General features: G+C 32.4%; 1 protein-coding gene across 1 annotated transcript; it reads left to right on the plus strand.

Annotated features, from left to right (window-relative positions):
• The first annotated feature begins 9,994 nt into the window (after positions 1 to 9,994).
• Positions 9,995 to 12,758, plus strand: LOC130973003 (54S ribosomal protein L24, mitochondrial-like). Its single transcript, XM_057897366.1, has 3 exons — positions 9,995 to 10,319; positions 11,274 to 11,513; positions 12,080 to 12,758. The coding sequence occupies exons 2-3, from the start codon at positions 11,317 to 11,319 to the stop codon at positions 12,573 to 12,575; spliced, it is 693 nt and encodes a 230-aa protein (XP_057753349.1). The 5' UTR covers positions 9,995 to 10,319; positions 11,274 to 11,316; the 3' UTR covers positions 12,576 to 12,758.
• The last annotated feature ends 4,188 nt before the right edge of the window (positions 12,759 to 16,946 follow it).

The following is a 16,946-nucleotide window of genomic DNA, read 5'->3' on the forward strand; positions in this document are numbered from 1 at the left end:
ACAATTGCACTTACTTCAAAAGTAAATTTGACTTTCTAGTAATTTTACTATAGTTCCAATGGACATCTTTAATTGATTGTGTATTTGGATATTTTTCAAAATTTTGGAAAGGAAAGCTTTTTCACTTTTATCCCAGTTGAGTTTCGTTTGATAAACTTTACTTAATTCATTTTGAATTGAGTTTGATTCAGCATGCTATAGGGTTTATGCCAATATCGTTCTTTTGAAGATGTTGGACTCATAGCTTTCTTCTTATGAACGGACTCATTCTCTATTAAACCTTCCATCCCTATGAATGTCATACTTGACTTTATTTTTAACTAATTTCTTACATTTTGTGAACATTAATATCTTGGTTTTTCTTCTCTGGTGAATTTCATCCTTATGTGAGTCGGTTTGATTCGTTTCAAATTAGTGCATCGTTTATTCTCTCATTATCTCTACAAGAGTTTTTAGTCAAAGATTTAATTTTGAGAAATTACTAATGATTGAGTTGTCTTTTCCTACGACTTTTCTTTTGGGACAATTGGAAGCTTGTTGGATGTTTCACGACTAGTGAATCTTGTTTGAACTACCTTGATTTAAAACCCTCTCTTGCATGGCTTGACTCCTTCTTAAATACATCCTAATTTTCTTGAATATCCTTCTGAGATGGTGATTTCAAGTATACTTTGGATTCTTGTTTCAGACTTTTTGAACTTTTGAATTTTCTTTGAAAAGGTTCTAAACTGAATTTAATTTTCTGTTGCTTGATTAAAATTGAAGCCATTGTTCAACCTTGACAAAGATGATTTAAAGTTGACATGCGCTATTTTAAATGAAGTTTTGAGAAGTTTCCTTGTTTAGTGGAAACCGATTCGTTTGTAACGCACCACTTGTTTCCTTTACCAATTTACAACTAAACTTTTACCTCGGATTTTCTTTTCCAAATAGAGCTTAACTTTCTCTTTCGATCTTGCTAAGAATTTTATACACGCTTGTTTGAACATGGACGTTGGGGATTTTTGAACAAGCATTTGATTTCTTTTCTGAGTTTTATGATTGCCCTTGGTTAAGCTGTGCACCTAATTATCTTTCTAAAATATTTGAGGGAAATATTTTAGCTTCTAGCCAAACTTGTGTGCACCTTGTTTTTTAAAATTCTACATGACCTGTTTCAACATGAAGTTGTACTATAGCAAAGTCACGTTTATGCTTTTGTTACTCTCTTGAAGAATGTTTATTACTTGACTTTCTTCCAGACTGCGAAATGATTTTTTCGCAAGTTTTCGATTCTTTTATGAACAAGGTGTTCGGGAGTATTTCTAATCGTGCTCTTGAGTTCTATGAGTTTTGTCTTGGGTCTGGGATATTCTTTTCTGTAAACCTCATACTTCTTCGACTCAGCTTGAAATTGTTTCAAACCAATGCGCTGATTTTCTTCCTATGGATCTTATTGAATTTCTTTGATTCAAGAGTTATCTTGAAGTTGTCAATTGAATTGAGTCTAGCAAACTTCATTGCTTGAGTGTCCTTGTTTATTTGGAATTGGATACATTCTCTCAAATCCTTGAGTACTATCCTTGACATTTGACTCTCCTTTTTAAATCTTGTATCCTTCTGAGTAGACTCGAGAGTTATTTTGATATCACGTGCGACTTGCAAACGTAGTAACGCGATACGTTAGTTCTTTAAGACGTGATGTGTATACGGAAGTTGAAGCGGTAGGTGTGCAACGTATGAGTTGTGGGCGTTTTGTTCCTTGCGAACGGGTTTGTGGTTGTCAGGCTAATGATCGAATTTGGGATTGTAAAGTGCTTGATGGAGTTGGAAAGTTGAAACTTTAAGGTTGATATGAGATTAGTGTGCGGAGGTTAAGCGCGTCGTTTTAACTCCATCCTGTTTTATAGCCTTTGATGCTTTGCCCTTCTATCACATGATTGACCCATGCTAACTTTTGCATTGAGCCTACCTTGTAACGTCTGCTTTGCAATCACACTCCTACCTTTACATCCTTATGCTTATGATAATCAAAGTATTTGAAAATCGTATATATGATTATATTTTGAGATATTTTTGCTTCTTCCTTAGATGTGTTCAAAGGTGAACTGTTATGGAATTTCTTTCATTTTGTATCAATTTTCGAGGGCGAAAATTTTTATAAGGTGGGTAGAATGTAAGACCCAGAATATTTGAAAAGTCTTATTATGATCAAGCCTCAAATCCTACAGTTATTATAGCCTTAATTTCAGAGATTATTTTATTAAAGATAATTAAGGCAAGTTTTGATTTATTGGATTTGAGATAAGTTATGATTTTTATCCAATTTCACAATTGTTGGATTATTTTCTATATTCAAATTTATAAAGTTGGTAGTTATGAAATAATAAGGATTTATATGATTTGGATTAGATAAATAATACTTTAAATATTATTACTGCTATTTTGGAAAATGAAGAAATTAAGTATACCATTTCTAATTTTTAGATTTGGGCATTTTATTGAAAATGATTTGTGAAATTGATGAGTAAATAGTATTTTTCTATATACAATTAGTGTTGGATTTAATTTGGGTTTTCAATTACTTTATTACCCCTACATTTATTTGAAATTACAAAATTACCATTGAACCCAATTTTAACCTAACCCTAAAAACCTACCCGGTTCCCCTGACCCGGTTTCCCCAAACTGTTGCAGCCCCTCCTTTCTAACAGCAGCAGCAACACTTCTCCTTCCTCAAACCCATACCCTCAGCAATAGCAGCAAATCCTTCCCCCTCTCCCCAACAGAATGCAACACAAGGCTTCCCAGTTCCATGAGAGAAAGAGACTGAGGCAGAAAGGGAGTCGGAGAGACAGGGGCGGCGCCACAGCCCGGGGCTCACTGCCGTCGCAGTCGCCGTCGCGCCTCCTGCGATCAGCCTCGCCGTCCGTCCTGCTTTCCGTCAAGTCCGCCCCGCTGCTGACGACGCCGAACCGGGCTGAGAGAGAGAGAGAGATCGAAGCGAGCCATGAGAGAGGGTGACGAGCGCGAGCCAGGACTGGGAAGGAGAAGCCACCGCCGCGCATCCTCGTTGCCGTCGCTGGAAGCTTGGCACTGCCGCCGTCCTTGCTGTGACTGGTGTTGCGCCGGAGGACCACCATCGCGGGAGCAAGGGAGGGAGCTCGCGGTGAAGAGAAAGGGGCGCTGTCTTGTGCGCTGCCGTCGCACTTGGATACCACCGCTGCTACTGCGAGCTCGCCATAGCCGGAGCTGAGAAGTTGTTGTCCCTGCCAGCAACGAAGAAGAAGGGGGATGAAACCCCCTCCATGTCTGCTGTCTCGGTACGCTGAGAAAGAGATATCGCCGCCACGGCTAGTTGCCGGAAAAACCCCGCCGCCGTCGCCGGAAACACTGCCGGTAAGGGTTTTAGATTTGGTTTTCATTTGTTTAAGATTCTGGAAGCTTTATCGTCTCTGTATGTGGGTTCCAGGCACCATTGCCGGAGTCCGGTCGTCGCTGCCGCTTGGGGTGGCTGCCGGGCTGCCGCCGAACCGGTTTGGAGACTGCCACTGTTTCGGTTCAGCCGTTCCTCCTTCGGTTCGGTAAGCATTTTCGGTTTGAAAGTCTTTGGTTACTATTCTGTTATCTCACGTTGAGGTTTGTGGCGTTAATTGCTATACGATTGAGTTTCGGTTGTTGTATGTTGCGATTAGAGTGTTGAGACTGTTGCGAAAGTGGCTTGGAACCGAGGTTTTGGCTGCTGGGATTTTGATTGTTTATCTTGGGTCGAGGCGAAAAGGATTATGTGACGCGTTTGGGTTATGGAATTGCGTTTTGAGGTAGGGGCGCTTTCCAAAAACTATGTTTTATGTATTGGAATTATTACATATGGATACTGATGTGAGATATTGTGTATTTAGTGATTGTATCTGCCTTATGTATTATTGATTAATTCGAATGATTATGGATGTTGATTTGGCTGAATTGTTGTGCGGCTTGTGAAATGTAATGTTTGAAGTTGATTCTTTAAAGATTTGAAATCTGAGTTTAATCCGTTGAGGATTGGTTTGATTTGAGTAAATTATTTTGATGATTTGAAAGGTCGAATGTACCTTTGAATTTAGCCTGGTTCATTTTAATTGATTTGGTTTTGGACCAGTGTTTTGGTTATTGAACCGTTTCTTTAAAGCTTTGGAAATGAGTTATATCGATTGATATTGAGTTGATTTTGAAATGATATCCTTGAGATACGCCACTGAGGCGATTGTTGGATTTAGCTTGCTTTAAATTGATTTCTGGTTTTGAGCTGTTGAAAAGGAATGAGAAATGGTTTAGTTGGGACCCGAACCGGGTGGCAAAAGTCCAAGTTTTAGGGGAGGTGCTGCCGAAATTTCTACAAAATCCTACACTTGTTTGTAAGGTTATTTAAAAAGGGTTGGATTTGAGAAATTGTGTTATTTGATTTATTAAAAGGCTATTTATGTTTTCAAGCTTAATTTATTTGATGAACCTTATACATTGAGTTCGGCTTATTTAGAACTGAACTATTTTTACCGTTTGAATCACTGAAGGAAAGAATGATACTTTAATATTGATTTCAATATAAAAAGGAGTTTTTAGTGATTTTTAAAGGAACCTAGACTTTTGATTGAGTAATCAAGTTTGAGGCATTTTGGAAGAGTTGGAAAAATGGGTTCCAAAAAGAAACCTAAAAGTGGTTTGATTCAAATGAACCGGTTCCGTTTCAAATGAGTTGATTTTTGGACCGGGTTGGAACTTGTGATTTTGTATGATCGGTTTTAAATAAATTCAGTTTTATTTACTTGAACCGAGGATTTATGATTTTAAGAGTTTCAATGAATTTTAAGGAATTTATATAAGTTGACCTTCCCTAAAGACTTGGGACTCTGCCAAGAAACTTTTGTTATAAAATCCCATTGTTGGATGGGTGATTTCGAATGCTTTGAAATAAATCCTTAACTTGCCATGGTTTTGGAAGTTTTGGAAAGAGAATGCCGAGAGTGGCTTTGTTTTAAAAAGGGAACTCACTTTGAGTAAATTTGGCTTATGAGCCTGAGATGAATTGAGAAATGAGATCCTTTAAAGCCAAGGCTGAAAAGAGTTGAAATTTGATTTCAAAGTGAAATAGCTTGAGAAAAGTGATTTATGGCTTGAATGCCGGTTTTATGAATTTGATGATGTTGATATGGAAGTGCTGTTTGTTATGAGCCGGAATGGCTGTGTGTGATATTGATTTATGGCTGATTATCGAATGAGTTATAAGCCGTATGGCCGATCATGAATTATGAATTTAAGCTGAAGGGCTGTATGTATTGATAAGTTGATTGGTTCTGGATCGAGCCGTGAGCCGGATGGCTGAGATGGATGGTGATCCATGGTTGAATATATGTGCATGTATGCAATTGAATGATTTGTGAATTTAAGCCGAATGGCTGAGATGAAAGTTGTAAGCGAGTATGCTTGTGTTTTCTCTCTGGTTGTAAGGGTGACAGGGCGCATATACCCTCTAATGGCGACAGGGCGCATATACCCTCTAATGGCGACAGGGCGCATATACCCTCTAATGGCGACAGGGCGCAGATACCCTCTAATGATATTAATGCGCAACAGAGAGACTGTGTCTGGGTTAGCTACCGGATACGTCGGGTTGGCTTGGTAACCGACAGATGATATCATCAGCCACTAGGGACAGGCATGCATCATATGCATCTATGTGTCATTGTTTGGGTGTGCATATTGTACTTGTTTTGCCTATGTGATTAATTGCTAATTGTTCTACTTGCAATAACTGTTTGTTTGTGCTTGCATCTTCCTATCTGTGTTTGCAACTGGAACTCTGTTGGATTGTGGTGATTTGGTTGAAGGTTGGATTGTCTGGGCCTAGGGCCGTGGTTGGATTGTTTGGGCCTAGGGCCGTGGTTGGAATGAGATGAACCGATGGTTGATTTCGGTTTTGTGTTTCTGGTTTGGAATAAAATGTGAAAGGCTGCTTTGGTTCAGTATAGATAAACCATTTTGAAAGGCTTTGATGTTTTGAGAATTGAATGGTTCCTCTTTCAGAAAAGATTTCCGACTTTACTTTATTTGTAAACTGTTGTTTTTGAAAAAGAGGCATAAGATGGTTATTAATCACTGGTACGGTTTATCTTCATGTATCCTATTACAGTAATTCCTAAAAAACCCTCTACTGAGAACCCTTTCGAGGATGATGTTCTCACCCCTTACAATTTTCCCCTTTCAGGATATGGGCGCAGAAGTTACGAAGAATTTATTTAGTTATAGTTGTGATGTTCTGTATTGCCTTAGATTATTAATTATTGTACCCTCGCCTTTATCTTGATATATTCTGTAAGAGGGATAGGAATTGTATTGGTTAATGTCTGTAATATTATTTGTATATGTATGTATATATATGGATGTACTCTTTATGAGGTTTTGTAAGTTGTATGGTTTCTTTGGATGTATGTTATCGAACGAAAGTATTTTTGGGAACGGTATTTGCGGTTTAAAGTTTCAAACAGGCTCATATTTTAGTATTAAATAGTATAAGTATCGTCGTAATGTCCGAGCTATCAGAGTTGCGCAGCCGGAAGCGTGAGCTTTGGTAGTTAGGGTGTTACAATTCGAATTGATAGATCACAAATATTTTTTAATCACAAATATTTCGTGATTAAATATTTTGTTAGCTTTTTTTAATGTATGAAATAAAATATATTTTTTAATTTTTAAATTATTAATTTTTTAATAAATTTTTTAATACATTATTAATTTTTTAACAGCATAGAAATTACTATATGTGTAATTCGAACCAAGTTGGTTCGAATTAGTGTGTGCGTGTGTGTTGTGTATAATTCGAACCTATTTAGTTAGAATTAGTGTATGCGTGTGTTTATATTTCGAACCTACTTAGTTCGAATTATGTAGGAATGGAGTTCGAATTTAGTTGGTTCGAACTATATATAAGCGTGCATTAGTAAATTCATGAAATAGTTTTAGTTTTGGTTGATTCGTGTAAAATTTTGCTCCCTTAGTTTATTATTGTGATTTTCCTTCTTCTTTACTCAAATTTTCGTAGCATTGTTTTACCCTCAATTTCATTTGCTTTATCTATATTCATCCATCAATATTTATTTTAAAATCAACCATTTTAAAAATTAAACACGCATCATAATGTATCACACCTAATCTTATTCATATGATTACATTATATTTTAATTATTTTTCTTAATTTTTTCTATAAAAAAATAAAATCAAACCTAATTTTTTATATTTTATTTTTTCTATTATATACCAAGCATGAGTATTAATTCTTGGACATATAGAAGAGAACCGATTCCAAAACATGAATCAAAAGTGTCATATCACCAAATTTTAAGTTTTTTTCTATTCAAATATTTTATGTCGACAATTTGCTTCCTATTATATATTGGTTATATCCCTTAATTGATTATTTTTCTTAAAATTAAAATTTCTAATTGATTATATTCTTATTTTTCTAATTTTATTTCATGACAGATTCTTTTTTAAATAGATGTATACGAGAAAAATGATATAAACGGGAATGCGCCTCATCATCAAAACTTTCACTCAATTTTACATATTCAAATATCTATATTCTTGATTGATTAATTTCAACTATATTTAAAGTATATTCTCTAATAATTTTTTTATAAATAAAATATCTAATTTATTATATTCCAATTTTTTAATTATATCAAACAATTGATTCTTCTTTTAAACTGATTACTATGGAAAAATCTATTAAACTCTACCTCTTTAACTTATATATTTATATTGATTTTTACTGTATATCGTTTACATCTTTAATTCCTTCCTTCTTTAAAAAAAAAAACCAATCAATTACATTACGAATTTTAATTATATATTGACAATTAGTAGTAATTAATTATTAATTTACGTATAATTAAATAGAAAATACTTTTTTAAAAATAATTGGAAAGAGAGATATGCATACTACTGAGACCAAAATATGTTATGTTAATATGTTTAGCACTATAAAATACTATTTGATATAAGATAATATAATGATTAACATGAACATTTATATAATAAATAATATTATACATATAGTTATATAGAATAATATAATCCATTACATTTGCTAGCATATCGTCTTTTCTTTCCTTCTCCCTCTGTTTTTTTTTTTTTTTTGTGGGTAACATGTAGTGGTGAAGCATAAATGGCCAAAGTTTAAATAATTTTTTTCTAACAAATTAAAGGCTACCTCAATCATTGTGATTATATATAATATAATCAGTTGGCTTTAATCGTTGAACTTCTATGTAATTTAATAATAGCTATGATTATGAATATCCTATGATATGAGTTTGTCCTACCTCTTGTATAAACCTTGGCATAGAAATAAATTAATATAATTTGAAAAGAAAAAACTGATTATATGAGTAGTGTGTAACAAATTTTAGCTAATTAAAAGAATTTTCTGATCAATCTCCGACTACTCCTATAGTTATTATTCTCACTCATGAGTTAACCTGTAAATTCATATGAGATTATGAATTTAGATATAAAATCGAATTGATTCGAACATAAACTCAATCCTAAGTAAATTCGATTGGACTCGATTAAATTTGCGTATCTATGACCGAAATAGTGAATTTGTATTTTTTTTTCATTTTTACTAAAAAAATGTCATTTTAAAACTAAAAAAAAAAATTTATTATGATTACGATAACACTTCCAAAAAATGAAAGAAAACTCACTCACGACTCACTCATCTGCATTGTTTCTCTCAAGTCTCACTTTTTCCATATTCTGTCGCAGTCATCATTTCCCGTTGAGCTGCTGTTGTTCGCCTACGACTGTTATTTCTGCTCTGATTTGCGCCATTGTCTTTGTGAATTTTACTTCTGTTGCTCTTTGCTCTGTATTTCTTTGCGTTTCCACTATCCGCAACTCCAGCGTGCTATCACCGTTCACGAGTTCGACTACTTCTCCGACAATCCTATCTCTACTCTGATTCGCGTTGTCGTGAAGTCATGACTCTTTGTCGCCGTTGTTTTGTGCTGCTGCAGCACTCTCACCGCCACTGCCTGCTGCACTCTTGTTATCGATCCGCTGTTGCTAGGACTTTGCCCCTTTTTTACTTCTGCATCTTCTATTTTTTGTATGCCTTTGTCTCTTCTTTGAGTCTTTGCTTCTTAATTTAGTTTTTTTTTTTTTTAAATTTTATTACTTCTAATTTTAATCTATTGCTTATTGCTTATGTTAAATAGTCAAATGATTTATCCATTCATGATTGTTAATAATTAATTATTTTGATTAGAGTTAATGGTAAATTATAACAGATTGTTTAAGTTGTATTAAATGTTGAATTGTCTAATGTTTATTATTTTTGTGATGTAGAGTTAAAGATTTATAATTTTTTTTACTTTTAGTATTGCGCTTTGGTAAATTACAGTATTGATTTTTTTGGTTTTTTAATTTAATTATTTAATATTGTTCAATATTCAATTAAAAATTTAGTATTATAGATTAAAAATTTTTAATTTTATGTGTTTTATGTTATATTTGTATAAAAATAATTATAAAAAATTTAAATGTGTATTTTAAAGTATTTGTTATAATGTGTGTTACTATTTTAATTTATCATGTGTTTTAAGATTAGTATTATTAATTTTAAAAAATTAATTAAAATTAAATAAATATACATTATATATATATATATAAATTTTATAATAGATAAATTTATATATGTCTACGAATTAATTCATGAGTTGACTCGCAAGTTTAACATTGTTGGCCATAGTATATTATCATCAGAATATCTAAATCTACATCAGTATACATATAACGTTTTTTATTATGATTAAGACGTGTGTTAGGTAGAAACCAAGGTTCTGAAAAACCGGTAAAAACCGGTCAAATGGATGGATAACCGATGAAACGAACCGGTTTTTAAAGGTTCGGTTTACTCTTCCAAAATTTAAAACGGTGCCGTTTTTTTTTAAAATGAAAAACAGCATAACTGCAGAACACCCTCCCGGCCCACCCCACTTCCTTTCTCTCTGTATCTCTCTCACCCGGCGGCCAAAAACCCTAATCCTCTCTTCTCTTCGACACCCACCACCCATCACCCATAGTCCTCTCTTCTCTTCGAAGAACAGCCACCACCCACCCTTGCCGAACCCTTCTCTCCCTTCTCTCTCTATCGCCCTCTCTGTCCGAGCTCTCTCCATCGCTGTTTCGCTGCTCCTCGCCGTGGGTCGTTTCTGCTTCTCCCCTCCTCGCCGGCGTCGTTTCTGCTTCTCTTCTCCACACCGCATCTCGCCGTCGTTGCTTCTTTTCAACCCTCTCAGGTCTCAAGTCTCAATCTCTAACTCTCTGACTCTATCCCTTTGAAATTTGAAATTTATTATTGTTGATTCTGCTGAGTTTTGAGATATTAATTTTTGAATTTTTATTTGAATTCAGTCCGTTGATATTGAATTAAGTATTTAAGTCTGCTTAGATTGAGTTATAAATTTAATTGTTTAATTTATTAATTCTGCTGAGATGGATATTTAAATCCAATCTGTTGTACTTGTTTTGGTGAATGGTTGTTTTGCTGTTATTGATTCAAAATAGAAACATTACCTCTATTCTGCATTGGATTTACTATATGGCTTCATATGATTTGCTTTTGATTCTTAGGTTGGATGCATGTTTTGGATTAGTGACTTATTGGCTTGCAGAAATTCACATATAGGGAGTAATCTTTTAATAATTTTAGGAAAAATATAGATAGACAATGAAAATACTAAACAATGTGAACAATGGATATACGTGTGTGGATGGTTATTCTAATATTAAGATTTAGATGAGTAATTTGGAGGTTTAGTGTGTTTTAATTTGATTGGTGGTTGTTTATGTTGTTCAAGAAAGTTATTGGTTACCTAGCATAACCCATAATTTTATTATATATTTAATTAAATCGATTTAATCACGGTTCAATCCAGTTGAATTATTGAACTATTGAATCAGTCACTTAACCGGTTCAATGACCGGTTCTCGCAACCTTGCTTCCAATCATAATAAGAAAAACCCCAAAAGTATTGTTAAACTCTAATTCCTAAATTATGGGAAACGAGTTCTACAAATTGCTAGTGTTTTCCACTTTTCCTCCATCATCCTTCAACAAGTAGCACGATTCGTTCTGGGAGTCTGTTGCTATTTCGTTTTTGTCTACTTTGATGTCCCTGCTTCACATTTTTTATGCAATTTGTTGTGCTTCATAATTGTTCACTGAATTGACATCTTATAATTATGTGCAGAACCAGAGCTTGTAGTGAGAATTGGAGTCAGGTAAAAGAAGAAATGGCGTTCAGAGGCAAAGAGATGATGAAGAAAGTGTTGAAGAGAGTTGGAGAGAACAATTTGAACCCGAGAGTGAAGGAATCGCTGGAGAAATGTATACCTCGAAGCAAGGTTGTAATGGGTCGTGCCAAACGCGGCCTATTTGCCGGTAGACACATTCAGTTCGGCAACAGTGTTAGTGAAGATGGCGGTAACAAGTTATTAGCTTGATGCTTTTTTTTTTTATTTTACTTTTCTTATTTGCAGCTTCTTCTTTAAATGGCGTTGGAAAGTTTTGTGCTTTAGCTTGTAGTTGTTACATATTTTTGCAGATTCTGAGTTGTTTAAATGCTATAGGTTAGAGTTACTGTTTTATGTGCCTCTGTTTAACTGTTGTTGATGAATTAGTCTTCTCAATTCATTGGATGATTCTTAAAACTTAAGTTTTGAAGGATTCTAATTGGAGCCAGTAAATTCATTAGTCTTGGCCTTGGATGTTTAATAGTACCACTACTTTAACAGTTGAGTACATTTGTTAGGCAGGATATAGATCCCAATAGTTGTGCTTGCAGCATTACACCACACCTTGTAACATCTTGTTTACCACAGTAATTGATGATAATTACAAATTTTTATGGTTATGTTTGTTTAATGATCCCAACTCACTTTGTTTCCTCAATTGTGTCGGGGCAGTTTCTTCACCTTTTAAATATGTAAAAGAAGAAAGAAAGAACCAAAAACAGATCAATATTGATGAGAACTTGTTTGTTAAATGATTTGATAGGACAAGGAGAACGTGGAAACCTAATGTCCAAGAAAAGCGGCTCTTCAGTTACATCCTGGATCGTCACATTCAGGTCAAAGTGACCACCCATGCCCTTTGTTGCATAGACAAAGCTGGTGGGATTGATGAATACTTGCTGAAAACTCCTTATCAAAAGATGGACACTGAGATCGGTGTCTTCTGGAAGGCAAAGATGGAGAAGCTCTATGAAGAGCTTGGCGAGAAGGAGGTTGTGTTCTTTGCACCAAAGGATGAAGCCAAGTTTGAACAAGGCTTTAGAGATTTGAAGCTATCTGAAAAGGAAGCGCGCAAGGAAACCAGAAGAAAAATGTTTGCCCAGATAAGCAAGCACAAGCTGATTGGGGTAGAAAGTAAAGATGGTCAATCTATCGAGGACGGTGAAGAAATCTTGCATGGTGCTCGGAAACAGTTGGTCCCAGTTTCATATGTGTTGGCTGCTGACAAGCTCAAGGTTGGGAGTTATGTTTCTAATTAACGATGTGTTACCTGATAATAGTGGTGTAATCTGTATCAGCTCATGGCTGTTTCACTCAGTACTAAAGCTTTTCCCTCACATTGCATTTTCAGTGTAGTTTTTACAGTCAAAAACGGCATTCTAAATAATGAACAAAGAAGGGTATTGTCTTCATGTTGTTTCTCTGCTGTTCAATTTTGCTCATTTGGGTTGTGTATTGCCTAAATTTTTTTTTCTGTTTTCCTTAAGCGGGGAATGCTTTTGAGCTATCTGGCCATACTAGCTAAAATGTCGCATAAAATAATCGTCAATTTTATGGACATAAAATTAGATCTTAGAAGTGTGCATCGTGAAACAACAATATGGTTATTGTTAACAGAAGTAACAACTATTAACCTATTACTCAGATCCTATATTAAACATTATAAAATTGAGTATCAATCATCGATGTCTACTGAAGACACATAAATAGTGAGTTTTAACAAAATATCTATTGCAAGCGTAATGTGGTTAAGCCACAAACGGGAGATAGCATCCATAACAAAAGGTCCTAAGAAGAGAATATTTACCAATATACTATGCAAGCATAATCAGTACATATATTTACACATAAACTACTGCCAGACTAGCACACTAAGACGAATAGACGATCGCAAACTTAAGCTCTCAATTCATCACAAACTAGTAGACGAGTAAATTTTTATAATGGTCTTTGAGATTCAGCTTGTTATTTAATGTGGTCCTTGAAAGTTTTTGAAATACCAATAGCATTATTATAGTCTCCTAAATACGACTCCGAACATTATAGTAATCTTTAGTTATTTTTTTAGTGATGAGTCATCACCGAAGTACTGGCTTGTCACGAGTTTGCCACGCTGAATAGTGCCAACGGCTAGTTTAACTGGCACAATTTTAGTTTATACTCAATTTAGTCTCTCTGTTTATATTTAACTCTAAATTCCTAAATGTTCAGTAAGTTAATTTCTTCTTCTTCATCGTTCTCTTCTAATTCTTCTTCTTGTTCCCGAAGTTGGAAGTTAATATCTATGATGGGTGGTGGGAGCACTGGAGCTGGAAGCTCTATTTGTTCACCGTCTAGTGGCCATCGGACAAGAATGCAAAATAGGAACAGAAGATCGGGGGTGTCGGAATGGTGCGGTTGTGGCTGTGGGCCGGTTCTCAGGTGATCTGAGACAAATTCAAACCCAAACAAACCATTTTTTTGTTATCCCAATTATAATGTGAGTTATCAATATTACTTGTGTTGTTATGATCGTTCTTACCTCACTGTTCTTCTCTTGTTGTTCTTCTCTGAAGCTTGAACATGTTATATCAGAGAAGTTTGAGCATGTTATATCTTTGCTTGATTACAGATAAATAGAAAGAGATATTGTGGACTTTTTGTGTGGATAGATAATGAGTAGGATGAACTACTTGAGAAACCAGAATTTTATGGAGACAATCATGAAGTGAAGATGAACTTTGATTGGAGGTTTGGGAGGTTGGAGGAAGGTGTCCGAAATAAAAAATTGGTTAACCAGTTGTTGGTAGTAGTTGTGTGTGTATTGATAGTGTTTATGGTTATCCTGTATTGTAAATCATGAGTGAAAAGAGTTGGTAGTGGGTTGAGTGCGTTGAGAGTGTGAGAGAGTGCATTGGGGAGGAGGATTAGGATTCAAAGGAGGAAGGGAGGGGGATTAGGGGCTAGGGGATTAGATTCTTGATAATTAATTAATTAAAAATTTAATTATAGATTTTTCGGTGGCTACGTCAGCATCCTTCTCATAAAAAATGTGATCCATTGAGTTTAGGGACATGCTTGTTAAATTTTAAAATCATTTAAAGATTATTTTATCAATAAAAAAAGTCAAGTACTATTTTGTCAGCACCAAAATTTTTTGAGTATTGATTTAGTATTTATCTCTTCTTTTTTATTTTTGGATATTTTGGATCTTATTTTATTTTTCTGCTTTTAGAAAAAGAATTTTAATTTTCTCAAATTTTTTATTTTTTAATTCAAAGAATAATGCTGACCACTTGAATTCCAACGTCCAGACCCTTATTGTGGGACATTTTTAAAAAATTAGAATAAATTAATTTTAAAATTTTAATTTTTTATTTTTTGGCGTAAAATTTTTTATTTTTAACATTTTTTAAATTAAAAAATTAAAAAAATAATTTTATAACATTTTTGTTTTCTAAAATGATTTTCTTATTTTTTATTCATTGAATATTGTTGCAACCTGGCACTCGGACCCTGTTTCTCAATACATAAACTTGCAAAACTTTTTAAAAAATTTAGAATAAATTAATTTTAGAATTTAAACTTTTTTGTTTATTAAATATTGTTGGATCTTATTTTATTTTTTATTTTAAAAAAATAAATTTCTTAATTTAAAATTCAAAAATTAAAAATTATTAATTTTAAAAAATTTAAATATTTTTCAATTTGTTATTTTTGTTTTTTTATTCACAAGATAATGTTGGCCACCTAAATTCCAAAGCTTAGATCGTTGATTTTTTTATTGTCGGATATTTTTTAAAATTTAGAATAAAAATTTAAATTTTTTTATTTTTTATTTTTTAGATATTATTGAAAATTTTTTATTTTTTCTTTTTTAGTAAAAAATTATTTTTTTAAATTTTAAAATAAAAAATTTAAAAAGTATTTTTTAAAATTTCAAATTTTTGAATGATTTTTTTTATTCAATGAATATTGTTGGAAACGGGCACTTAGACTGCGTTTGTTTTTGAAAACAGGACATGACAAGATACTAATGGACAGAGACACAAAATTTTATGTTCTTGTATTGTGTTTGGTGATAAACTAGAACAAATTATCAAAATCCAATTTATTCTCATTTTTTTTCATTCAAAAAATTTGAGATGAGAAATATAATAATAGAAAATATAATTATAAAAAATCAACAAGAATAATGAAAGAAAAAATAAAAAATAAGTTATGTCCCTTATTAGTGTCTCCGTGTTTTTCCTGTCAGGTTGGACACAAAATACACTAGTTCAATGTCTCTGGACACATTGTCTCTGTCCATATCTCTTCTGTCAAACACGATTTTTTTGTTGTCTTTGTATCCCTGTCTTAGTATCTTGTCTCTGTAAACAAACGCAGCTTAGACCCGACACCTAGACTTGCTGAAAATTTTTAAATATTTAGAAAAAATTATTTTTAAAATTTTCCTGTTTTTGTTTATTGGATATTACTTGATTTTATTTTATTCTTCTATTTTTATAAAAAAATAATTTTTAATTTAAAAATTTAAAAATTTAAAAAATTTGTAAAATTTTATTTCTTTTATTCAGAGGATAATGCTGGCTACCCGAACTCCGTGTCAGATCGTTGATTTTTTTATTGCTGGATTTTTTTAAACTTTAAAATAAAAATTTAAATCTTTTATTTATGGATATTGTTGAAATTTTTTATTTTTGTATTTTTAGTAAAAAATTAGTTTTAAAATTAAAAATTTTAAAAATAATTTTATAATATTTTAATTTTTTAAATATTTTTTTATTCACTAGATATTGCTGGAAGCTAGCACCCGAACTCCCGTATCCCAGTGTTTGAACTTGCTGAAATTTTAAAAAATTTAGAATAAATTAATTTTAAAAATTTAATAGTTTTAGTTTATTAAATATTACTGGATTTTATTTTATTTTTTATTTTTAGAAAAAATTAATTTTTTTATATTAAAAACCCAAAAATTTTAAAAATTAATTTTTTAAAATTTTAGTATTTTTTAAATTTTTTATTTTTGTTTTTTATTCACCTGAATTCTGACGATTAAATCTTTAACATTTTTATTGTAGGACCTTTTTTAGATTTTTAAATAAATTAATTTTAAAATTTTTTTTGTTTATTGAATAATGTTAATTTTTTTTCTAATTTTAGTAAGAAAAAATTAATTTTTTAAAATTTAAAAATAAAAAATATAAATTTATAAAATTTTAATTTTTTTTTAAATTGATTTTTTTATTAACTAAATATTGTTGAAACTGGCACCCGGACTCTTGTATCCCGGCGTCTAAACTTGTTGGAATTTTTAAAAAATTTAGAATAAATTAGTTTTAGAATTTTAATAAATTGGGTCATTAATTTACTTAAATAAATATTAAAATTTAAAATTTTTTATATATACAATAATCTATTAATTTTGCGTCAAATTTTTAAATAAAATTTAAATTTATAATAGATTAATTTTTAATACGTTAGATAAGAAGATAATGTGAGAATCTATATTGTGTTTATCTAGGGAACGGCAAACCATGATGCAGACTTCATGGCTAAACAAGCGCTTTTGAGCAAATGCCAATAACATTAAGGGTATGTTTGAAAAATTTTAAAAGTTGAATTTTTGACTTATAAAAAGTAATAGT

The sequence above is a fragment of the Arachis stenosperma genome, chromosome 4, assembly GCF_014773155.1.
Source record: "Arachis stenosperma cultivar V10309 chromosome 4, arast.V10309.gnm1.PFL2, whole genome shotgun sequence".
Lineage (NCBI taxonomy): Eukaryota > Viridiplantae > Streptophyta > Magnoliopsida > Fabales > Fabaceae > Arachis > Arachis stenosperma.

Excerpts from the sequence above, each read along its gene's own strand:
- LOC130973003 (XM_057897366.1), top strand. The coding sequence starts at position 11,317 with ATGGCGTTCAGAGGCAAAGAGATGATGAAGAAAGTGTTGAAGAGAGTT. Across the intron at positions 11,514-12,079 it reads AGTGAAGATGGCGGTAACAA|GACAAGGAGAACGTGGAAAC; the intron begins GTTATTAGCTTG and ends ATGATTTGATAG.